This window comes from Carassius gibelio, chromosome B6 (assembly GCF_023724105.1).
Source record: "Carassius gibelio isolate Cgi1373 ecotype wild population from Czech Republic chromosome B6, carGib1.2-hapl.c, whole genome shotgun sequence".
Classification (NCBI taxonomy): domain Eukaryota; kingdom Metazoa; phylum Chordata; class Actinopteri; order Cypriniformes; family Cyprinidae; genus Carassius; species Carassius gibelio.
In genome coordinates, this window is record NC_068401.1 from 13569917 (window position 1) to 13595628 (window position 25712).

The 25712-nt window shown below is 36.2% G+C and overlaps 3 protein-coding genes across 28 annotated transcripts in view; all 3 read right to left on the reverse strand.

Annotated features, from left to right (window-relative positions):
- Nucleotides 1–81: 81 nt before the first annotated feature.
- On the reverse strand, nucleotides 82–4916 carry lrrc40 (leucine rich repeat containing 40). 2 transcript variants are annotated; one of them, XM_052558662.1, is made up of 16 exons: nucleotides 4898–4916; nucleotides 4443–4613; nucleotides 3956–4137; nucleotides 3550–3623; nucleotides 3330–3459; nucleotides 2916–3039; nucleotides 2701–2843; nucleotides 2448–2620; nucleotides 2065–2155; nucleotides 1922–1967; nucleotides 1723–1831; nucleotides 1541–1648; nucleotides 1333–1443; nucleotides 911–988; nucleotides 547–732; nucleotides 82–343 (listed from the first exon to the last, which is right to left on the reverse strand). In XM_052558662.1, exons 2-16 carry the CDS (start codon nucleotides 4585–4587, stop codon nucleotides 238–240), a joined length of 1806 nt encoding a protein of 601 aa, XP_052414622.1. In that variant the 5' UTR covers nucleotides 4588–4613; nucleotides 4898–4916; the 3' UTR covers nucleotides 82–237. The 2 variants fall into 2 exon arrangements, with proteins under 2 accessions (XP_052414622.1, XP_052414621.1); XM_052558661.1 differs by lacking the exon at nucleotides 4898–4916 and having other exon boundaries at nucleotides 4443–4668.
- Nucleotides 4917–5459: 543 nt separating this feature from the next.
- meltf (melanotransferrin) lies at nucleotides 5460–15443 on the reverse strand. The gene is made up of 16 exons (XM_052558433.1): nucleotides 14502–15443; nucleotides 14162–14316; nucleotides 13300–13399; nucleotides 12808–12993; nucleotides 10949–11105; nucleotides 10760–10827; nucleotides 10112–10296; nucleotides 9830–9992; nucleotides 9549–9700; nucleotides 9150–9246; nucleotides 8597–8791; nucleotides 8244–8397; nucleotides 8057–8124; nucleotides 6956–7143; nucleotides 6677–6869; nucleotides 5460–6575 (listed from the first exon to the last, which is right to left on the reverse strand). The coding sequence occupies exons 1-16, from the start codon at nucleotides 14548–14550 to the stop codon at nucleotides 6508–6510; spliced, it is 2178 nt and encodes a 725-aa protein (XP_052414393.1). The 5' UTR covers nucleotides 14551–15443; the 3' UTR covers nucleotides 5460–6507.
- Nucleotides 15444–15586: 143 nt separating this feature from the next.
- dlg1a (discs large MAGUK scaffold protein 1a) overlaps nucleotides 15587–25712 on the reverse strand; it is a 134813-nt gene continuing 124687 nt past the window's right edge. For 19 of the 25 annotated variants that reach the window (XM_052558417.1, XM_052558410.1, XM_052558409.1 and 16 more), the window contains 8 exons: nucleotides 24180–24279; nucleotides 19706–19747; nucleotides 18911–18961; nucleotides 18714–18815; nucleotides 18450–18622; nucleotides 18196–18305; nucleotides 18007–18098; nucleotides 15587–17329 (listed from right to left, as the gene is read on the reverse strand). In XM_052558417.1, the coding sequence (XP_052414377.1) occupies nucleotides 17223–17329; nucleotides 18007–18098; nucleotides 18196–18305; nucleotides 18450–18622; nucleotides 18714–18815; nucleotides 18911–18961; nucleotides 19706–19747; nucleotides 24180–24279 (777 nt within the window). In that variant the 3' untranslated portion in view covers nucleotides 15587–17222. Of the gene's footprint in view, nucleotides 17330–18006; nucleotides 18099–18195; nucleotides 18306–18449; nucleotides 18623–18713; nucleotides 18816–18910; nucleotides 18962–19705; nucleotides 19748–23860; nucleotides 24280–25712 lie in introns of those variants that run through there. The other 6 variants (XM_052558412.1, XM_052558411.1, XM_052558432.1 and 3 more) reach the window with 3 other exon arrangements.

Here is a 25712-nt window from a genome sequence, read left to right on the forward strand (position 1 = left end):
GCAAATCTTCAACACAAACAACATTTTTTTTGGTTCATTCGGTTGACAAAGTCTTAAATTCATCACAACGCATGCTGAAGGTTTGTTTACAATGCCATTTTTAATGGTAAGATTAATTAAAACAAGTGGCAGAAGATGATTTATTATTGTGTCTTCTTGTTTTTTTATACTGTCAGTGTTATGGCACAAGAATTGATCGTTTATCAATGATGGTTAACGTTACATTAAACGTGAAGTTTATGTTGGAATACGACTTCGGAGATACTCCAGGACAGCATCTGTTCCTTTACTGAGGATGGCAGCTCTTGGATTACGGAAAGGATTCCCATCAAGCATTAGAGCCCTACAGATATAGGATAAATTATAAGATCATACTTAACTAACAGGCTCAAGACCTTTGTAATAATAATCAGAGTTTTTGTCCAGATTTTCGGTTGAGTAGCCTGTACGATTGCCTCATTTTCATACAAAAAAAAAAAGGTCAAATATAGAGTCTAGATACTAAAGTCCACAGTTTTCTAAAATCAGAAGGGAAATTACGCTCACCTCAGACTGGTACAGTTGCCAAGTTCTGGAGGCACTTGCATTATATCATTGTTGGACAGATCCAGAGTAGATAGATTATTTAAGGTCTTCATTTGGACTGGATCGATGCCTCCAACTTGATTGTTACTGATTAAAATGGTCTCAAGGGATGAGATGCGATACAGCACTTCTGGGAATGACTTGAACCTAAAGAGAAATGTGAATAACTATTCAGACCACGAAAGAACACCAAAACAGTGATACTATTTATATTTTTTCAAACTGATTTAATATACAGTACCATCTTTTCCGGACTATAAGTCACACTTTTTTTCATTCTTGCATTCATTCATGGCGGGGTGAGGGTGAGAAAGGTAGAACGTACCTATTAAAAGACAAAATAACACTCCGCAGCTTGGTTAAGCCTTCCAGCTCCATTGGCAGTGAGATCAATAGATTGTTTCTAAAAATAAAATTGAAAAAAGCCATAAGTTCAGTGCACTTTGTTATGGTAAATTATGGTAATGTGTCACACCTAAGTGATCTCAGAGCTCTTATTTATTTAAATCAAATTCATTAAGTCATAATTTGCTTTGAAGTGACATTTATCAGAGCACAAAATATCTGAAAAAATCCAGGTATTACCCCCCTCCCCATCTACTCTATACAATTACTATAGTTTTTTTACCCTCTGTGCCATCTTAAAAATAGCACTCTCATTTTGAGAGTATGTGTGAACCACCGAATTAGCATAATAAGATCTTTAAATTGGAGCCTTAGAAGGACATAAAAGAAGTTAAGGTTTACCTGAGATCTAAATGTACCAGTTGTTTCAACATGGAAAAGTCCACCGGAATGCTTGTTAGCTTGTTAAAGCCCAGATTAATGTCTGCTAGGGTGTCCTTTAACTCCAAGATTCTGCAGGAAATGAGAGAGCAAGCAGTAAGTGTTCCGTAAATCTTTGAAACGCTTCTGATTAGTTGGAATGGCCATATGCCATATGCATATGCATCACCTGGGTGGAACTGCCATCAGCTGATTTTTGCTGAAGTTTACGTGGGCCACAGGACTATCATCAACTGCATCAAACACCTCGTCTGGGATGGATGCCTCATGCTTCTCACTAATTAAAATGGCAGGTTTTTACTGTTAAATACACAAAATCCTGCTAAGTCACTTTGGGAGATGTATTGTTACCTGTAGTCTAGAGTTTTGAGAGTTTTGATGGCATGCACATTGATTTTAGCTTGGCTTGGGAGGGTCATTGCTGTTTTTGGCTCTTCTTTCGAGCCCCCATCTGGTTGCTCTGCATTTCAAACAAGACAAAAGAGAACCTTTTAATAATAAATGTGCCTGAAAAACCATACTAAATCTTTACATGATTATATAGCCATACCTTGAACTCGACTTCTGAGATACTTCAGGAGCTCCCCAGTGCCTTTCTGCATAGAACATATAGTTATCGAAGACTTTCTGATCCATTTCAGAATTTTTAAAGTGTTAGAAAATGAAGACAGTTGTGATGTGTTGAAGACTCACAGTCAGGAGATCTCTGCGGATTGCTCTCAGTGGATTGCCCTCCAAAGCCAAAGACTTCAGCTTGGGTAATGTGCCAAGTCCACACGGCAGACTGGTTCACGAAAAAAAGAGAGGCTTATGATTTTCTTTTCTTTTTTCTTCTGCAGAACACAACAGAAGATATTTTGAAGAATGCTGGTAAACAAACTGTTTTAATTTTGCTGCACTGTTTCTGGTTGATGAACGACTATGGAATTTATATGAGTATTATGGAACCAATTTGTTTTTAAAAAAATATTCAAAATACCTTCTTTTTTTAGGTTCAGAATGTAGAATGTCATATAGTTGCCACAAAACACAGCACTATATTTAACAGTATACATGCAATAACCTATTCCCAGCACCTGCTGATGTCATTGTTGGTAAGATCCAGGCGCTCCAGGCCTTGCAGTAGGGTTATTTCTTCAGGAAGGCTCTTCACCTTGTTATCTCGGAGCTCCAAGTAACTCAGAGCACTCAAGTGCTTCAAAAGGTCTGCCTCCAGCATTTCAATCTGGTTGTTCCCACAGTGGAGTTCCTTAAAATATATAAAACAGCCTCTTGTTAGCCTTCTTAAGACAATCAACTTATTCTATCACATCAGTGGTCGTGGTTTACCTTGAGTGTTTTACAGCTGGGCAGTTTGGGAAGGAATTTTAACTTGTTGTGTCTTAAGTAAAGCTGCTCGAGGGACTCCATCTGAGCCAGGACAGGGGGAATGCTCTCCAGCTGATTCCGGGAACAGTCCAGCATCCTCAGGTCTGTGAGGGTTGACAGAAGAAGGTTAATCGATAAACAGGATTCATATACAAACTTGCTACTGTCAAACATACTTTTCATTTCACTGATGGCAGGAGGGAGACTTTTGAGCTTGTTGCAGGACAAATTCAATTTCACAAGATTTTTCAGGTTTGCCAGGCTTTCTGGAACGTCCATTAGATGATTGTTGGAGAGGTCCTTTAAGAGGGAAGAACAGGAAACAACTAAATATTGGGAATACTTAAGTACACCATTCCAGCTTCTTGAAATCACAGCAACATCTTGAAATCCTAAGATCATACAGCAGTGGATAATTTCACACTTCTTTCAAAAACATAAAAAAATCATACTGACCCCAAAGGTTTGAACGCTACTGTATATACGTGTTAAATGAAAGATATAACTAGTATCTCAGGAGCAAGGCTTTTATAATGTTGTTGGAAAGTTACGAGTTTGTTGCTGGTCAAGACAAGATCTCAGTCACTTACAAGGTCATCCAAATTAACCAGCTGCCCCAAATCCTGGGGAATCTGTTCAATCAGATTCTGTTGCAGATGAAGACATCGCAGGTTTGTAAGTCTCCAAAGACCCGAAGGCAATTCTGTCAGTTTATTCTGACTGCAGAGAGGGCCAGGTATTATGAAACAAGTTTAACACTCAAAATAGGTAGATATATTGCTTCATATATAGTGTTGCCCACGTCATTACCTCAATATGAGCTTCTGTAGTTGCTCTAGATCTCCAATAGAATCTGGCAGTGAGCTTAGTTGATTGTCATGGATCTGGAAAAAGGCAAGTCAGAAAGCAGCTACATTATAAACAAAATTTAGACCCACAAACAAGGAATTCTTTTCAAGTTACATATATCATTTGTTTTGTTCTGTTTTTTAAAAATTAAATGTGAATATTGTAGAACTTGTATATAATAAAATGAAATATAACAATGTAATAGTAATATGTTGTTTATAGAAGTAGCTACATTTATTTAACCATAGCAAAGTAGCTATCCCAGCCATTCACATTTATTTGCTAAAGAATAGAATAAAAAGTGTTGACGTGCAGGGTTTAGTTTGTAAAAACATTCTCCAACAAAACGAGTTGTGCAAAAACCTACATCCAGGATAACCAAGGCAGGGAGGAGCTTGACGTCTTCAGAGAGGCTCTGGAGTTTGTTGGAAGACAGCAGAAGTTTGGTCAGATCTGTCTGTTCCCACCACCGATCTTCAGCTCCAAATGACAAGCTCTGCTGAGCTTCCTGAGGTGTGTCTGTGTTCAGCCTCCACACGCTCTGAGGAACTGAACCCAAATACAAGAGCACACTTACAGGAGCCTACAGAAATTCACCACAGTAAACATTTCTTCCCTCAATATAGAACAATGTTGCCGCAGCTGCTGTTGTTGTTGTTACTGTTATGTGAGTCACGATAAGATCTCATTCAAACTTTTTGGACAGAAACCTGAACAAAATCTTGAAATTTCATGTATTTTCCCACGCCATTAATGACAAATGTAATATCTTCTAGAGCAGGCTTACACAAACTACGTTTGGTAATTTTTGGTGTCGGGTAACGTTTAGTGTTTCACTAGTAACGTACTGTTACCTTCAGTTAGACCGCGCCCGGATAGATTGAGCTGTCCGCTCTTTCTAGCAGCTTTCAGTAAACCATATGGGACAGGACAGTCTTCTTTCTCCTGCCTAAATCCCGCTCTAGAGTCCACATGTGCTCCTCGTTTGAAACGAGACATGAATACGAAATATGAGATCAAAACACCTGTAAACGTGAAAGAGGTTGTAGTGTTGTGAAGTCAACGATTGTAAACTAAAAGTATAATAAAAGGCCTCCAATATTTTAAAATAAAAGTCCCGAAAAAGGAACGTTTTCGTCGTGACACATAAATAGTATAATTTTTTTGTTGAAATTTTAAAATATTACTAATATTTTGCATTATCTTAGAAAGCTTTTTATGATTTGCTGACCCTTGTATAGGAGTATAAGAAACATCAATTTCACCTTCAGCTCACAACATCTGTTATTAAATACAAAACGTTTTTCACCTTAATGTTACAACCGTTCCCTGGTTTGCTTTTGCAGTTTTTTTAAGCTTTATGGATGTACAGTACATATAATGACCCATTAAGTCCACGTGTAGAATCCCGTATGGTAATATGATCAGCAGATGGTGCTATAAGTGAACAACAGCTTGATATGCAGCCAGACTTCATGATATTTCCATTCATCTATAATAAAGTAAATAATAATGTAGATATGGGTTTTTAAAACTAGTTTTTTTTGTATGTATGTAATATATTAAAGTAATAGTATATTATAAAAACAAAAAAGTATATTGAAGAAAAATGTGTCATTTAAATAGAATAAGACAATTTTACATAATTACATAAATAACAAATCTATTCGATATATATATATATATATATATATATATATATATGTGTGTGTGTGTGTGTGTGTGTGTGTGTGTGTGTGTGTGTGTATATATATATATATTTGAATAGCTCAATACTGCACTTGAATATAATGTTAAATTACATATAAAAATTATACTAAATAATTATTGTTTAAATCAATATGCTGCAGTGATGAACAACAACACACATCTTAAGATGCTTGTTTATTTAAAATAAGTGACAATATACTGTAATACTTGAGCAGACGCACTGGCCTGGCAACTAAATATTAGTTATATCCTAATCATTTCATTAAGAAATTGCAAGACAAAGCAGACATTAATGTAGAACATTCATGTGTCAGCACATATACACTGATATGGTATCTGAACAAATAAAATAAAAATCTCTCAAAGAAACACATGAAGCAAAAGATCAAGTAAGTGATACTGTGTTAAACAATGTGTAAATCATCAACTGGAGCACAATTGTGGGTTTTGACTGACTGAACAAGCATTGAAATGAAATACTCCTCCTCCCCCTGATATGAAAGCATTGCTGAGATTATCACAGGTGAAAAGCTTATTTAATCTCAATGACTACTTATTAGATCGGTCAAAAAATATTTTGGATTTGAAATGCCTTAGTACAGTATGTTGTTGATTTAAGCAAGCAAGAATCAGTTTGAATGTGAGAGGAAAAAACCTTTCAGTAGTACAACTCCAGTGCATGCTGCATTCAACTGCATGATACAAAAATCATCAAAGGGGAAAATGATAGACACAACATATTCCCTGATATGGCATGTGCCTTCATATAGTTCATAACATAATAAAATGTTGGTTTTAAAAGCTGCAATAAACATTGTGCAATAAATATGTAACAGGCAAAGCATATGCACTGATATGGCTATTGCCCTCAGGAATTTCAGAGTAAAAATAATACAAATTGTCATAACAACAAACTAGCTTTGGTTTATACTTAGTTTAAAGGAAGACTTTAACCAACTCTTTACAGTTCCTAATTTAAGACGGCCCCAAAAATTCCCCTAGACCCACTTTTCAAAGCTTATCAACCATAGGCACGTACCGTGTACTATGTACCATTACAATCACAGATAAAAGGCACTGCTATTGCTTAAGCATATTGTTGCTTTAGATTTAGCGATTTGATTTGAACTTGAATCACCTAAATACTAGAAATTTCAACATGAGTATGAAGATCAGAGTTGAAAAATACTTCTGTGGCTGGCAGAGCCACTATAAAGCCAACAGGGACACCAGGGAGCTCACAATGGACATCAGCAAAAGTGAGGATGAGGAAAACACTGTAAGAGAAACAAAGTGAAAAGACTTATTAAAAGAATCCAGGGATATATATATATATATATATGCATGCTGAGAGAGAGAGAGAGAGAGAGAGAGAGACCTGTTGATGAAGCTGAACACTCCATGGCTGTTACTGCATCCAGGTAGCTCTGGCCAAGCCATTCCTCATAGGTCTTCCTCTCTCCTACACCAATTAAAGTGATAGTAGAATCCTTGAAAATCAGGTCGGATCCCTCATAGGGTTTGGAGTCAAACATCTTGAAGCCTGAGGCAGCATTAACTCCAAAGAAGTTCTGAAAGGTGCAAACCAAAAAGTCATACAGACAAGGACAACTCCATCTTCAAATGACCCTGAAAAATGACATTTGGATATCCATACCTGGGCTTTGTCCAGGAGGCCAAAGATGACATGGTGGTTGGTATCGGGTCTTATCATAACCGCGTGGGAAGGGACACGGGCCAAGTTGCACTTAGTGTACTGAGTGACTTCAGCACGAGACTCCTGAGAACAAAGTAGCTGAAAATCACGGGATTCCAGGTTTACCGCCCAAGAATCGGTATTGTTTCCTGGAAATAACAGTTCTGACATGAGAGAACTACTAGAGGCTTTTGCACATGATGTAATGGTCTGCTTGCTGCATGTAGCATGCATGAATTTACTGTTCAGTTTCTAGTCCTCAACCCATAAAAGAATGAGTATTTTTGAGCCATGGGTTTCTGTGGAATTTTTTCCTCTTTTTTTCTTCTTAGTTTTCTCCCACAAGTATTGTTAATCACGTACCTCATAAATCAAAAACGGCTATTCTAAAAATCAGAAATATCAATTATAGACCACTTCCAACCATTCACATTTTTGAAAGATCATGTTATGAGATTTTAAAATGAGCTGTTAATTATCACTAGTGCTGTCAAACGACTTATCGCAATTAATCGCATCCGAAAAAAGTTTTTGTTTACATAATGTATGTGTGTGTATAGTGTATATTTATTATGTATTTATAAAGACACACACATACAGTATATATATATTGAAAATATTTACATGTATATATTTATATTTAAAGTAATTGTGTCATATAAAAATATATTTAATATATAAACGTAACCTATTTTCTTAAATATAGATGTGTGTGTATTTATACATACATAATAAATATACACAGCACATACACATATATTTCGTAAACAAAAACGTTTATTTTGGACTCGATTAATCATTTGACAGCACTAATTATAACATTTAGTCTATTTAGTAATTATTATTACTATTATCATTATTATTACAACTATTTCCATTTTTATTTTTTATTTTTTACTGTCTTATTTTATATTTTGGTTATATTTAAACTTGTGAAGTATACAAATGTTGGGCTATAAAAATAAGATGTAGAATGCTGAGGGAATCCATGGCCAATTGACATCATGAATGAACAGCTCTATAAAGAAGTTTAAAGGCCTAAATCAACAGAGATCTTTTTACCATCTGTGTTCTGGAATACAGTGGAATGTTTGACAAAGGCCACATCCCCATGACCTTCAACAAGACACCTGAGAATTTAAACAGAGACCAAGATGAATACTTAGTTTTTATGCAAATACTCAATTGGTGAAATGCAAATTAGCACCAAATCTTTCAGATAAAGATTTTTTGCAGTGTAGTGGATTACCTGAAGGCTCCATCGTAACCGTCGTATAGGTCCTTGCCTTTTTCACACTTGCTCTGACCACTGGAGTCTCCGATGCACTGCTCACACAGGTTACTGGGAAAACCTTTCTGATTGGCTCCAGGTACACAGGCTGATTCAAAGAACTCCCCAGCAGCTAAAAGCAGAATTAAACACCCTCATTGCACTGATTTTGCTATTTATATAGCAGAACAATATGACTTTTGTTTCAATACCTTTGTAATAACTGACACAAAGTTACAAGTAAAACTTGGAGTAAAAAGCTAAAAGCTTTTCACTGTTTTTTTTAGATTTTAGGAACCCATGGAATGTGTGCACTACAGTACATGTCCAACCTTGGGCGACTTGGCATGTCTGCGGTTTGATGATGCTTTTTTCTATTAGCAGACCCATGGGAATGTTCCAGCCTGCAGTCCTTCCATAACCTGTGTGACAGGAGCGCTTGCTCTTGAGGTCACTGAATCTCTGGATGTCTCTGTTGCTCTTCCTCAGCACAGCCACAGCATAATAAATGCTTCCGTCAGTGTCTCCTAGCACAGAGAATCACAGCGGCTTGTGAAAATGAATCATCATTTATGAATAAAACAGCTGATGTTTCATCAGGCACTGTTGAAAATCTTTCCCACACAAACAACAGTCACCCAGTGAGCACATATAACTGTTCACATTATACTATATTCAAGTAATTTCATACATTTTCAATTAATTATTAATTGAATAATCAAATATATAGTTTAGTTTTTATTTACTTTTTTGCTATGCTCTCTTTTTTTATGTTTCCCCCCCCCCATATTTTCAATGTCTACTTTATATCATATTGAAGTAATGTCATACATTAAAAGCATATGGTCCAATAGTCAAAGTAAATCGAAAGTGTTTGGCTCTAACCTGTGTAGCTCTCCCCGACAGCAGGAATCAAACCAAAACTCTTCCCCGCTGTGTAGATGTAACCTCCGTCAAGAGTGATGGCATCAGCTTCCTTGTTCTGGAGGAAAAGAGTCTCATTCAAATTCAATTCACTTTTTCGGCAGTTTGTACAAATCTGTTTCTCCATTGGGAAAATGAATTGAATTTTTAGTCTCTGAACTTGAATTGCAGATTTTAGTGAGCGAAACTATATATAGTTTATAAATAGAGTATAAGGGCTTGATATACAGTATATGATGGTATAGTAATCATTGAATTTTTATAGTTCAATATAAAATCAATATTTTTATAGTTATCGTTTTGGTGTCAGCGGGTATGAATAAGAGAGTTTGGTATTCAAATATCTCTTAATTGGCATACTTGTATTTTCTTCATACAGTCCTCCACAGATGAGCCATAGACACACTGAATGTTAGGAATCAAACTTTTGCTTTTGAATGCCACAGCCATGTCTGCACATTTTTGCTGCTCTCCATGAGACAGGACACACCAGCGTAGGCGGGAGGGAACGTCTACACACACACACACACACACACAGAGATTTTGAGTACAATGTAAAAAAGTAAATAGCATGCATAGTAAATTTGCTGCGTTTCAAATTGTAATTTTTGATTGTTTGATGAAGATGCAAAGATTCACACCTGACTCTGTGCAGTCCATTGCTCTCAGTATGTTATAGTATCGGCCCATCCATTTGATATAGTTTTCATTTCCTGCTTGGATAAATGTGGTTGAAGCATCGCTGAACAACAAGTCTGTCCCTTCAAAGCCAGCTGAGGAGAACATGGAGAACCCAGACTTTTGCTAAAGAGAAACACACACACACACACACACACACACTTAAATGAAACCGTCACATTGAAATACAAATGTAAAATGGATTTCAAAATCCTAATAAATGACAGTTTCAAAAAGGATCATACCAGTCCCTCACGTAACATGTTGTAAACCACTGAACTGCTGATGTCAGTGCGGACAACAATCCCCCTCGATGGGACTCGAGCCAAATGGCATTTCTCATAATCACTGACTGGACTGCGGGTGCCGTCCCGACACAGGAGCTGATAGTCCTCAGAGTGCAAGCCTTGAGCCCATGAATCACCCTGACCTGAGACACAAAGTTAAAAGATTGATGATAATCTGTCACTTATCAAACTTTACTGTCCACACTTCCTGTATAATCACGGTGTATACTTAGCATATCAGAACTTCAATGCATGTGCTTACTTTCACTTTATTTTCTTACAATCACAAACATACTGTTTGCTATGCATAAAAGCTCTAACCATAACATTTACTATATTATATCATTAACAGAAACTGAGGAATTACTTTGGAGTTGTAAATTTGTCTAATAATTTGCTGCCATGCACCTATTTATGTTTATATGTGTGTATGATTTCACGTTGCATCTTCATTAATTAAGATGGAATAATTATACTTTCTATAAGTTAATTAATTCATTATATAATTATTATATATTTAAATATAACATATTTTAAGTAACCCTGCATCCCCTTTGGAAGTTTGCTGAAGTTCCCTGGTTGAGACCCACTGGAGTATACATTTACCATCTGTATTCTCTCTTACAGTTGTGTGCTTCACAAAGGCAACATCACCTGCATCCTCAACCAAGCACCTGTGAAGCCCAAAACAACAGTTAAATGACACACTGAGAATATTTCTCATGATCAAAGCTGTAACTGCACCAGCTATGTTTCACTACTGTATGATTTTAATTTGTTCAATAAATATGGTACCTGAACGCTCCATTGTATGCATAATAGTGCTCTAAAGTGCTTTCATCACACTTATTTTTTCCTGTTCCTGTCCCATCTCCCACACACAGCTGACACAGGGACGCAGGGTCATCTTTAGCCCCAGGGATACAGCTGGCGCTAAAGAAGTCAGCAACCCCTAATACAAGATGGTGAGCCACAAAATTAAAATAAATTGTTTCCTTCTTTATATAATAAAAAAAATCTGACATCTGACAATTTTATGGGATAGTTCACCCAAAAATCTAAATTATGTCATTAATAACTCACCCTCATGTCGTTCCAAACCAGTAAAACCTCCATTTATCTTCGGAACACAGTTTAAGATATTTTAGATTTAGTCCGAGAGCTCTCAGTCCCTCCATTGAAACTGTGTGTATGGTATACTGTCCATGTCCAGAAAGGTAAGAAAAACATCATCAAAGTAGTCCATTTGACATCAGAGGGTCGGTTAGAATATTTTGAAGCATTGAAAATACATTTTGGTCCAAAAATAGCAAAAACTACGACTTTATTCAGCATTGTCTTCTCTTCCATGCCTGTTGTGAGAGAGTTCAATACAAAGCAGTTTGTGATATCCGGTTCGCGAATGAATCATTCGATGTAACCGGATCTTTTTGAACCAGTTCACCAAATCGAACTGAATCCTTTTAAACGGTTCGCTTCTCCAATACGCATTAATCCACAAATGACTTAAGCTGTTAACTTTTTTTAATGCGGCTGACACTCCCTCTGTGTTAAAATAAAACAATATCCCGGAGTAATTCATTTACTCAAACAGTACACTGACTAAACTGCTGTGAAGATAGAGATGACGATGAACACCAAGCAGAGCCAGATAACGAACAAAAGATTGACTCTTCTCGAGTCAAGAATCGTTTCTGTCAGACGCGTCCGATTCGTGAACCGAGGAGCTGATGATACTGCGCATGTGTGATTCAGCGTGAAGCAGACTGACACACAGAGCGTCTGAACCGAACTGATTCTTTTGGTGATTGATTCTGAACTGATTCTGTGCTAATGGTATGAGCCCAGGTAAACCGAAGACTTGAATCAAGGGCAATCATCGTCAATGACGCCATTACGTCGAGCGCAAAGACCGGTGAACAGTCTATTGAATCAAACTGTCCAAAAGAACTACTGGTGATCTGAAAACCAATGCAACCGGTTCTTGACTCGTGAACGAGTCATTATCTGGCTCGGCTTGGTGTTCATCTTCAGTTCTCTCTTCACAGTAGTTCAGTCAGTGTACTGTTTGAGTAAATTAATTACTCTGGGATATTGGTTTGGTTGAACTCAGAGGGAGTGTCCGCCACAGTAAAAAAAGTTAACAGCTTAAGTCATTTGTGGATTAATGCGTATTGGAGATGCGAACCATTTAAAACGATTCAGTTTGATTTGGTGAACTGGTTCAAAAAGATCCGGTTACATCGAATGATTCTTTCGCGAATTGGATATGACAAACTGCTTTGTATTGAACTCTCTCACAACAGACACAGAAGAGAAGACAATGCTGAATAAAGTCTTAGTTTTTGCTATTTTTGGACCAAAATGTATTTTCAATGCTTCAAAATATTCTAACTGACCCTCTGATGTCACATGGACAACTTTGATGATGTTTGTCTTACCTTTCTGGACATGGACAGTATACCATACAGACAGTTTCAATTGAGGGACTGAGAGCTCCCAGACTAAATCTAAAATATCTTAAACTGTTTTCCGAAGATAAATGGAGGTCTTACTGGTTTGGAACGACATGAGGGTGAGTTATTAATGACATAATTTAGATTTTGGGGTGAACTATCCCTTTAAGATGTGCTGCACCATGAACAATGGACTACCTTGAGGGATGTTGCACCCCATGGCTGACATCATTCCATTGTCAATCAAATACCCCAGAGGGACGTTCCAGCCAGCTGTGCGGTGCTTGCCAGTGTGACAAGACTTCTTTCCCTTCAGATTGTTGATGTTGATGGCTGAATTTGACCTTTTCACCACAGCAACACCGTAGTATGTTACTCCTTTCCCTGTTGCCGTTAGATGAAGAACAAATTTTAAGACTTTGTTGACTAACTAGTTACTCTAAAAGTAGAATTTTGCCAGATAAAACTATGGATAGTCCATAACATCCATACTTATAATGGACATTCACTACACAATTTTTTTTTATTATAATAAAAGTAATTGTGTAATCAAATACTGATACAGAAATTGTAAATCTGTTAATATTCAACCTAATGGTACTGTTGACATTTATGACTTTAATCACTGCCCTTTCATTTCAAAGACAACTTGCATAATCTGGTATCTACAGCACCAAAAGAAGAACATACCGTCTGCTCCAGATTCTCCAGCTGCAATTTTAATGCTGGCTTGCTTGCCAATGTCGTATATCTCTTTAGCACTGGCTGAGAAGGCATCAACTTCATTTTTCTGTCAAAAGCAATATTGATCACAATTGCATCTTGATTATTGAATTTTTTTCTGGAAAGAAAATGATTTTAGTGTATTTCTGCCCATAAAACGAACACACAAAAGACTACAAATGCATATCTGAGCAGGGACATGATCATTTGTCATATGTTTGTGATAAATTCTCTGTGTGGGAGAAAAGCTTTTTAAATCTGAACCTTGGAATTTCTGTGATGCTACAACTCTCATAAACAAATGTAGCCTATTAAAAATTTATAAATATATATTTCAATGTGAATTTTTTTTTTTTTTTACTTTTTTTTTCTGGGAGTTTGACGTTTTCTGTTCCATAAAAGTGATACAATTTAGAATTTTAATGTTTAAGCAAAAAAATTAAAAAACTTAAAATATAGAGGAATTTGTCACGTAAAATTTCATTTTATCACATGCACGTTTCCATCACATAAAAAAACGATATAGCCTAAAGTACCAGATAGAGTTCTAAGAACGTTTTGCTAACGTTCCTATTAAGTTATGAAAACATTCATTATGAATTTTCAAAAACTTTGTTTAAAATTTCATTGTCGTTAAGAACATTCCATTTTATAATGATGCACACATTGTGGGAGCCTTACTTTTTAAAAGTTCTCTTAAACAAGTAGGCCTAGTACATTTTTAAAATCATGACGCTTTGAGAACATTAATAATGACCAGACAACTCTGACTGAATGTTGTATTAATAACACTGAAAGAACGTTTGGGTGACTGTTTAGACAGACTTACGGTGAGTTTTTGAGCACATTCGGCTTTAGATGATGAGAGGACGCACTGTAGCGCTGGTCGAATTGCAGCGCTGGTGAAGGCCTGAACCATTGCTTTACATTTGGAATCCTCCGCAGGAGAAATAGTGCACCATCTTATGGTACTCTGCCCTGACACTATACGAAGACATTTATAATATTGTCATGATTAGTTTTAGCCTTCCACCTTTATTTCGAAAAGAGTCTCAGATTCATTGTTGTTTACATAATTAAAAACATAAATTTCATACAGTAGAGGCTACTATAGCCTACTTAAAGACAGATACAAAAAATATTTTGACCTCATATGAAATGTTTCTTACCGTAATGCGTGACCAAAAGCAGAATGCTTAGAATAGCCCAGGTGTCCATCTCTGACTGGAGAGTGCGCAATGTTAGTGCGTTACTGTAGCTTTATATCTGAGAGACTGTTGCAAAGTCCAAAACACGACTCAGCTCTTCGACACAACTACACGGGAAATGGTACCTTGATCATAAAAGATACGTGCAGTCAAATTCAGGATTTATAGACTATAATGTCGACATACGGGACGACACGTCCAACAGACGGGCGGAGGTCCAAGGTGCACACAGAGTGGTCTTTCATTCTTTCAAACTCCACCTTTTTCCATAAGAGAATTAAAGAAGGCTCTGAATCAAGGGCGGTCACTAAGACCCAGAAAAAAAAAAAAAAAAACTTTTAACCTTGAAAAATAAGCAAATGACAATCTGACGTGTAGTTTAGATATTTTGTTCAAAAATGAGACAAAAGGTGTTTGGACACATTCTGGTCAGTTTTTGTTTCTTGCCCTCTAAAGTGTCCAAAGAATACGTTTACGAAACATGCAGGATAGGCTATAAGAATAAAATCATAAAAACAGACACTTCTTGACTAAGTATTAATATTATTAAGATTCAAACACCTTGATTTTTGTCTGACTTAAAACTTCATTGTATTCATTTTAGTAATATTTTTTTACTGTCATCGTAAAGTATCTATTCAGCTGCTTCCTAGAGGTATTTTGCCAAAAGGGAGTTGTAACTGTGATTTAATATTGTTTTACAACAGGAAGGAAACATGTTTAATGACGACATATACACTACAATTATACAATAATGCAGCACACTTTATGGTGGCAGTGTTTTCTCCAGCTCTTCTGGTGTGTTGCTTAAAATGAGTTCAGCCAAAAACTTGCAGAAGAAAAAATATTACATTTTGTTGAACTTTAAATTTTGGGTGAACTACTGTATCTCTTGTTAAAAAAATAACCTAAGATATAACTGTTCAAAAGATGCATTTGTAGCATTAATTATTTACACGAATCAAAAACCATTTTGCTCTCTAATACTTTTGTCAAACTTCAAAGAATATTTTAGCATGCACAAACAAATACACAAAAACACTGTATATGAGAAAAAAAAAGGTTTTTATTAGCTGTTCTCCTTTTTGACAAATGGAATGAATCAAGTTGGCAGATTATGTACATAATCGAGTCAAAAATGTGTTAGAAAGCCAAAATGACAAGTTAGAGAAGCAATCTTTTAGAAAACAATCATCTCCGAGTAATTTAAGAAAGAAAAGGTTTACGCTGTCAGCGCGCCCCTTGGTGGAGAGTTAAAGGCTTGTGATAGAGAGTGGTAAAGCAAATCTCTCTTCAGCTCTGGGCAGTCGACAAGTTCACACACATGGAGGCAAGAATCTCCTAGCCTCTAACGTTTACGGTTCATGCTAACTCTTGACATTTTCACAATCCCAGGTGAAAACAGAAAGAGAAGCCCTCTCCTCCGCTTCTCGTGTCAAAGACTATTGCTTTTAGAAATCATGCACGTCACATGACAAAGTAAATATGACATAACTACACAGGAGAGCGAGAGATAGCAGAAGACTACAAACTGCCAACTTGAGTTTTATTTCATATTGTTTGAGCAGATGCAAATGGAACACCACCATTCAGCCCGTGTGTCCTGCGTGTCAGTGTTTTTGCATAAAACAAACCCTCAACAACAAAAGTGATGGTGGTAAAAGTAAAGGAAAATATATATTTATATATCTATTTATATTTATTTTTATTTACATACACGCATATTCATACGAGTGTATGTTTGACATTATAAAGAAAATAATACCCATAGGTGTGGAGTTTAATTAAAGCTCAATATAGACTTTGTTATAACAAAATAGGCAGTATACTGAGGGTTGAATATACATTACAATTTATACTCTCTTATTTGCATTTTGCATTTGTTTCTTTAATAAGAATATGTCATCACCTGGATTTGAAAGATAATTGTAAGCTGTTCCTTTTCACCTCGACTAAAAGCTACTCCCCATTTGCACCTTGATTAAAATGTACACAGATTGTTAAGACAAATAGACATTTAATATAAAAAGAAGAACTTTTGTGCCAAATGTTTTCGTCCTCTTTGTGCACTTGTGACAAAACTGATCAGCTGCTTAAAATTAGTGGGCTGCTTGATTTTACAAGATCAACGAGAGGAAACAGAAGTAATATGGTGGCTGCAGTTCACGTAGCTCAAAAACATAAGTTAACTGAAAAAGAATAATTCAAAACATGCTCTTAATGCAAAAACGTGCAAAGTGTGGCTTTATGCCTTTTCAGAGACAGACATGAAAGCGTTAACTTCTGATCATATATGGAAAAAGAACAAACCAAAATGTATATAATGCATTAACTCATTGGTTTTCCTTCGAGCAAGTCACCTCCCTTAAACATTAAGGAATCTGTACCGTATAATCTGTCCAGTAAGTCGCTGGTCAGGCATGTCTCCCCCGACCGGAGGATGAAATGCGGAGATTGGGATGCGAGTTCTAGACAGCAGTTTCAAAGAGAGGCATGAGAGAGAGAGAGAGCGGTGGCCGTGAGACCACCATGACCCCAAGCCCATCCAAAGAAAATGTATTTCCTATGCTCAGGGGTCAAAAAGCCAATGCAAGCAGCAGGCCAGGTTAGTGTAAAAAAAATAAAGAAATAAGAAAAAAAAAAAAACTACACTAAAATAAGGTTTATTTGTCTCCAACCATCTCACAATTTCTCTTTGACAGGTACCCAGATGAACGTCCCAGACTGCTCCTCGATGATCTGCTTAACCTGGTTGTAGATCTCTTCTAACGTGTCCCCTTGTACAATGGCTGAAGGAATGATTAGATGAACATCATTAAGTATCATACATCTCCTTGTTCAATGGAAAAAATATCTTTCAAAAAGTTCTCAGGAAACATGGGACTGGATACAGTCGGCCCACAATGATTTGGTAGCAAATGCTGTCACTCTGTAGTAGAATTTGGAAATATTTAATAAAATAAATACAAATAGTTGCTAACGGCACCTTGGAATACTTCAAACTATTTTTTTTACTAAAAAAAAATTGGTACATTTTTTTTTTTTTTTTTGTCCTAAGGTGCAGCCTCATAAGCAACAATTATTTTCACGTTCATTGCCCATTGCCATTAATGTAATGATGTGTGAAGCACACCTCATCCAGAAATCACTTCCAAACCAAGCAGCACTTTTTCTTGGACAATGTGTATTGCGAAGTCTATGCGAATTAAGCTAGTGTTGCTACATTTCATGTTTACATTGTTACAGCAGTATGAAACTCAAAGATCTTTTGTGTAAGCATTAAAACAAAGAAACCAAATGTAATTTGCAGTGAGTTTGTTTTCAAAGCTCTGTTCCCACTTTTTAACTCAAAATGATTGCTTACTCTTTTAAACGCAGAGTACGGCTTCGTTGCAGGACAAGGTATACATGAAAATGCAGAAAGGGCACAGCTGATTTGGATGTAAGTTCACTCTACTGTTCTCACCGGTGAAGTGCTCTAGGAATTCCTGCTCCAGTTTCATGGCCCTCTCATAGGTCTTCCTGCCTTGCTCCTCCATCAATCTTTTATTCATCTCTCTGCGAAGGACACAGAGGACATATTACTAGCGCCAATCAGTCAAAAAGTGATCAAGATGTAGCATTTATTGTGGCTTTGACAGTAAAAGTAACATACAAAATATTCTCCACCGATTTGGGTTTGACGAACACCGCAATGGGGAAGAGCTGTGCTAACTGGAGTCGCTTGATGGCATTGCCTGAGACATCCAGGATGCAGTGCTTGCCCTTAAAGAACAATGAAAAACAGATCGTCATGCGAGAAATGAGGAAAAAAGGTGCACAATGCAAATCTGAAGGTCGGCATGATACTCTCTTTTTATTACTGCCATAATTTCCTTTATTACTTCCTAACAAATTGAACTTGTTCACCTTTTCTGCAACCTCTCGCACCGACTGCACGCTCGTCCCATACAGGTGGTTGTTATATTGGCCGGCCTCAATGAACTTGTGATCTTGAATGTCTTTTTCCATTTGTTCCCGTGAATTAACAAAATGGTAGTCCCGACCATCAACCTCATAGTCTCGCTTAGGTCTAGTCGTGTCTGGTCAAAGAACAGAAATGACCATGAAAACGACGCAGATGGTTATGAAATTCTGCAGAAGAAATGATAAAACCATGGTTTATGTACTCACGGGGAACACATGATCCAAACTTGTCCGGGAACTCCGAGATTAGATCGTCATTGATCCGGTCTTTCATGGGTCCAAGGATTATCACCGGACGAGCATAACTCACTGTAAACCACAATAATTACACACCGACACAGTTAAATGAAGATATATAAACCAATGCACCAAAATATAAGAAAGCTTTTATGATAGACACTCACCTTCCTGTTGCGTGACTGTCTCATATGAGAGGACATATTCTTCCTGTCCACCTAACAGAGACAGAAACACTGATGTAAGCTCGAAAGTTATTATGTACTGTGTAAATCTGATGTTGAAATGCATTTCTTTTGCATTCATTGCTATTCATTTACATGTCAAACATATTACTTGGTCACCCTATGCTTACATGCTTTTGTTTTTAACAGTAGTCTCTCATTTTCACTCACTGTTCAAACGAGATTTAAGAGCCATGTAGCATTAAAGTTCAAGAGGTTTTTCAGACAACTCGAAGTGAATGACAGGCCGGTTACAAAACTGTTGAAAGACACTGACTGTACAAATGACTGTGATTGTTATTTGAAGGTAATATTCCAGGCCATAATATTCTGCGTACCCTGTATGATCACTAAGCAAGGTACACAGATAACCAGCACCTGTTTTATTACATGAAACTACCATGTATGGCAAATCATATAACTAGCTTATGAACCATAAAGCCTAGAAGAGTAAAGGGAGCTTCTGCTGATTTAAAACAATGCAATGTGTTGCAATTATCACATATTTTGCTGCTGCATTTTAAAACAAGCTATTTTAAGATTAATATTTCTTTATACGAAATATTAAAATGAAACTGTTTTTGCATAAAATGTTGGTCTTAAATAGTACACATCTTTCAACTGTGTGTGTGCATATAACATAAAAGGAAAGCTGAGGGAACATTGGGAATTAAATACTCAAACTGATGAAACTGATGACAACGTGATGAAAGGAAATAAAGGGGAACACAAACTTACGGTAACTACTTTCACTATCGCTGGCATTAGAAGTTACATGCTCTGAAACCATAAAAAGGGAAAATGAACACCACAGACAGAAAAACAAGCTTTGCAGGAATATAATAAACAGAATACTAAGTGCGGTCACCAGCAGATGGCAGTGTTAAGAACCTGTGCAGGACATGACTCAGAGGCTTTGAAGCTGATCTTGTTTTACTTGGTTTATCACAAAAATGCTTGTACAAAATGAGTTTGGTAGTTTTATCTGTATGAAACATTTCAAATCCTCTAATAACCTCTGAATGCATGTAAGAAACTTTTAAGGGGTCTTAACACAGTCATGGTGCGCTGAACATTGATGGACAGATGGGATCCACTCCATTGCCTAAAAGAAGACTAGAAGTCTACACACAAATACTGAACATCCAGGAATCATGGAAGATTGTACATAACTTCACATTATATAAACCATGCTGATCTCAACCCCCTCATGTTCTGTTGTTCTGTTTTCACACTACCTAACGTCATTTGTTTTGTTTATATTTTATTTATTGTAGAAGTAATACCATTATTCAGCAAGCATACAAGGATATATTAAAATCTATTTCAAATCACAGTAAAGACATTTATGTTGAAAAAAAAGCTGTTAATTTAAACTTTCCATTCCTTCAAAAAAAAAATATATATATTTTCTATGGCAGAAATAAATTACATAATATATTATATATATTTGTGCAAATAAATGCAGTACTGATACAATAATTCTTTCAAAAACAGTTTAAATATTGATGACTCCTCCCTCAAAAAAAAAAAAAAACGTTTTAAAGTATCTGCTTTCTTTCCTTCATATTGTTTTAGGGTTTATGATTTGACCAAGTAGTAGATATTATTGCAGATTGTTATATCACAAAGACATGCATTTAAAATAAAACTAAAAACCTTGTGATTGTTGTTTAAAGGAAATCAAAATAATAAACTGAAGGGAGTGTGTCTTTGTGTCAACATCAAACAGAACACGAGCGTTAAATTCCTTTCTGACTATGGCATTATTTGCATTTGTCCCCAAAAGCACATACCAAACTCATCTCCCAAAGTAAAATTACAGCAGTAACTACATTTTTACATATTCAGAAGAAAATATAATGGTGCAAAACATGCTCCAATGATACGGTGTTGTGGATGATGTCCAAGGCATTGCAACGCAGATGCTAGGCTAGGAGGTTGCTTACTGGCAAGTTAAAAGAGCCCACTCCCCAAGCCCTGACCACTTTTCTGACCATTTTGTCTTTCACCAGGATAAAAATAACTTGTGCAACTGCTTAGTGTGGGGTATAAGTAAAGGAAAAGATGTGAGTTACACACCAACATTTAATACTTTGGGTTAGGCATTTGTTCAAAGCCCTAAACCCGGGGTTCCCAGGGTTTTTTTTGCTAGCCGAAACCCTTAGAAGTAGTATATTGAAATGGAGCATTCCCTGAAATTTTGAGTTAACATTATAATTTGCATGTTCACAGTTCAATTTCCAATGTGGTTACATTTCTTATTTTTCATATTAATTTGTACAGTATATTACTTGTGAGTTATCCTTTATGATTATTGTTATGTCATACTCATCTTACATATATTCATATTATCCACATTACTGTTTTATGTTACTCATATACTATTTAGTTTTATTCATTTGTTCTTCTTTATTACTGTTATTTTCTTTATATTCCATTGACAGTGTATTTTTTTTCTTTATTTGACATTAAATGTACATTTTGTTATGCTTAAGGGATGTTTGAACAGGATGTTGGAAACTTAATTCTCTGCTGAATATTTTTTTTTGCATGCAAGGATGTTTGCTCAATTTGTCTTCTTAAGATTATTATACGTACTTGCATTTAGATTATACTCTATCGTCTGTGACTGTCGTCATTTATAATTTTCAAAAAATAAAACATTTTACTTAAAGACTTTGCCTGCCTGGCAAACTTACTTTTAATTTTAAAGCTATTGGAAATAGTTACATTTAAGGGTGTTATGATACAAATATTTATCTCTTAATTTTTTTCTTTCAAACACTTGAGCTTTTAAAATGTTAAATACTCAATTTTTTATTTTGACAGAATACTGGTTTTGCTCATTTTGATAAAAAAAAATGGTTGGAAAATCTAAATATAAATATAAAAATTAATGCAACAGACTATATATTTAATTAAATCAGTCTTTCATGATTTCATAAGATATATCACTATTAGGTTTATTTCAGTTTTCAATTATGTTGCACAATTTGTTTAATTTTAATATTCCATTCGATTGAATTACTTTTTAATCAGCTCACAAACCCCTTGCAGTTAGCGCACAAACCCTCATTTAGGAAACCTTACACCAAAGAATATGAAATATAATAAAGATATAATAATCACCATAGTTTAATCGATGCATTTATAATGCAAATTTTGTTAAAGGGACAGTACACCCAAAAATGAAAAACACCCTCACATCAAACCTGTATGACTTTCTTTCTTCTGTAGAACATAAAAAAAACATATTTTGAAAAAATGTTTGTAACCAAACAGCTTCAGTTCCCATTGACCTCCATTGTATTTTTAGACCATTCAATGTAAGTCAATGTGAAATTAAACAGTTTGGTTACCAAAATTTTTCAAAATATCTTATGTTCTGCAGGAGAAATGCATACAGGTTTGGAAAGACATATTTTGGGGTGAACCATCACTTTATGCAATACTCTAGAAGAGTTGGGGGACAGAATTTACTGCCCCAACAAATTCTATTGTATTATTGTCACTTTTGTAAAACAACATAAATTATGCCTTTTCTATAAATTAGTAAATTATGAAAGAAAATTCATTTTTGGTTGAACTATCACTTTAAGAGCAGTAGACTTAAAGGGGGGTTGAAATGCTATTTCATGCATACTGAGTTTTTACACTGTTAAAGAGTTGGATTCCCATGCTAAACATGGACAAAGTTTCAAAAAATAAGTTGTATGTTTGAAGGAGTATTTTTGTTACCAAAATACTCCTTCCGGTTTGTCACAAGTTTCTGAAGTTTCTGTTTTTTTCGAGTATGGCTCTGTGTGACGTTAGATGGAGCGGAATTTCCTTCTAAGGGTCCTAAGGACACTTCTGCCGGAAGAGCGCGCGCTCCCATATAGCAGAGCACTGAGAGGCTGAGCACAGACAATCACTAATCAGAGCGAGAGCGTCGCGAAAAGTCACAAAAGAAGTGTGTTTTTGGTTGCCAGGGCAAGACAACCCTGCACAGATTACCAAAGAAAAAACAGCATTAAGGGACCAGTGGATGGAGTTTATTTTTAAAGAGCATCAATGGAGTTGTGCAAGTGTTTTTGTTTGTTCCCTGCATTTCGAAGATGCTTGTTTTACAAACAAGGCCCAGTTTGACGACGGATTTGCGTATCGTTTATTTCTTAAGGATGATGCAATCCCAATGAAAAAGGGTCACGATCATGTGTTGGAACCGCAGGCGGTGAGTAAAACTGCTTCAAATATCTCTGCCTCCTTGTTAGTGCGTCCCCTCCCATGCCAGAGACCCCGGTTCGAGCCCCGCTCGGAGCGAGTCGTTGCTGCTGCTGCTCTCGTTCAGTTTCAGCCTCGCGATCTGATTCTGGATCATAAATAAACGGCTGAATCTGACTGTAAGCCATGGTTTGTTTTGGATGATGGTTTTTTTTCCTCAAGGTAATGTCACAACTTCCAAACGCTCTCAACGCAAAAGCCTACTGGCGCTTGTGATTCTTTAGCTCCGCCCACACGCCACGCCCCCAGCCGGTCGTGTTTTTCCGGGAAAAATCGGTACAGACTTATTTTCTCTTATGAATATAATAAAACTAAAGACTTTTTGGAGTTATGAAGGATGCTGTACTACTCCATAGCTACTCAAGATTAACAGGATATTGAGTGAAAACGAGCATTTCACCCCCCCTTTAACATGTTTAGAGTATAAAGCACAACAAAGGAACTGAACATAGCACAGCTCTGCAAAGCTTGTGTTTTACAGCCCTCTAGACACAACACAGGTTGCAGATGCAATACAATTCTAACCAAACATCACTGCTAAAGGTGCAAAACAGATTTATGGGGAACAAAGGGAGTTTGGTGGGCCGGTGGGGTACTGTACGTCTGCTGTTGCCTTTGTGGACTTACTCAAGCCTTTGTCGTCACTCAGGTCCTGTGAAGCAGTCAGCAGAGAGCACGGAACAAGAGAAAACCACAAAAATAACAATGATTACTGGAACAACACATCACGTTTTACCAATGAACATTGCTCCTGCCTTGCAACAAACCCAGATAAGTAGACTTCAATGGTTTTCAGTAGACATTCTGTCCCTACATCAGCTCAGATCTACCAAATTTGCCGTCACATTTAGGGTTGTTGCAGAAGCAAGAGTTTTGTTCAGTGGTGTTGGCGTTGCCGTTGCCGCGTGTGGCACTAGCCTGCCCTGTACACGCTTAATGTACTTACGGTCCACATCACTCGTTTCCTGTTCGTTGGGATCCTTGTTCTTGTAGAAAGGGAATTTTCGAGAAAAGAGGTTCTTTTTACGCTTGTCATTGAGTGAATGCTGGGAAGGAGGAGAGGGAGGGATGGAGGGGGGAAGGGGGGGGGGGGGGCAAAAAAGGAAGAACAGATGGAATGGTGTTGGGTGTCTAGTTGAAGTATGAACAAATGCCCAACTTAACAGATGCCCATGTTATTGACTCTATAGCCACCGCCATCCAATAGAATGATGCTGGAATGACAAAAATCACTAATGTGAGAACTTATAAATAGATATTAAACCAGATCTTGGTTTGGAGATGGCAATAGACACAGTAGAGTTTATGAGGGATTACCGAACATCAGATACATTTAAAGCGTAGTTACCACAACCACGGTTAGCAAGGTGGGTTTATAGCACAAATGCAAGGACATGCAGACCAGGCTCCTAAATACGCTAGTTGATTAAAGTTAGTAATTGGCATTGATCGAAGGGTTTTGGACAGGAACAAAGTTACAACACGCTTAAAAAGATGGACAGATGAGTAGCAGGAAGAGAAATAGACATCAATGGCAAGCGTATACATCTTTTTGTTCACTGACATATTCATGCACTCATGCTGCATTAGTGAATGCAGTTGAAAATGCTGAGACAGTGAAGAGTGGATGATGAGTTGGTCTGGTGCTTAACACAATACTGCTGCAAAGACTAAAGAGTTATCATCACTAGGACTGGGCAATACATTTGTGTGAATTTCGACAATATATTCTGTGGTCATATTAAATGAATCAAACATTGTGAATATTGCCATGATTTTAAGGAGCTTTTTTTCTGTTACATATATATTTTCTGTTACATACATATACATATATATATATATATATATATATATATATATATATATATATATATATATAATTTTGTATTATTAAGTCAGAGCAAGTATTTTAATACTGTGATATATCTCGAAATGTCATCAAAATGCTGACAAATATTGTTATATATAATACCATTGTAATACAGTCTATACTATCGTTCATGTTTGGGGATTTATTTTTACATTTTTCTATCTTATGCTTATGCAAAGAAGCATTTATATGATTAAAAAATACAGTCCAGAAGAAATTATTTCTGTAATGGCAAAGTTACAGTTTGAACAACCATTACTCCAGTCAGCAATTTCAAAAGATTCTTTAGAAGTCATTCTAATACTGTATATATATTTTTTATGATTTAAAAAAAAATAAAAAATTCAAAATAACAACATTTATTTGAAATGGAAATATTTTGTGGCACTGTATAAGTCTTTACTATCATGTTGCGAACTTAATAATGAATTGAATGTATCCTTGCTGAATAAAAGTATTATATATATATATATATATATATATATATATATATATATATATATATATATATATATATATATATATATATATATATATAGTTTTTTTTTTTTTTTTTTTTTGCCATATTGCCCAGCCCTAATAGTCACATGCAGTTAAGAATCCTCTCAC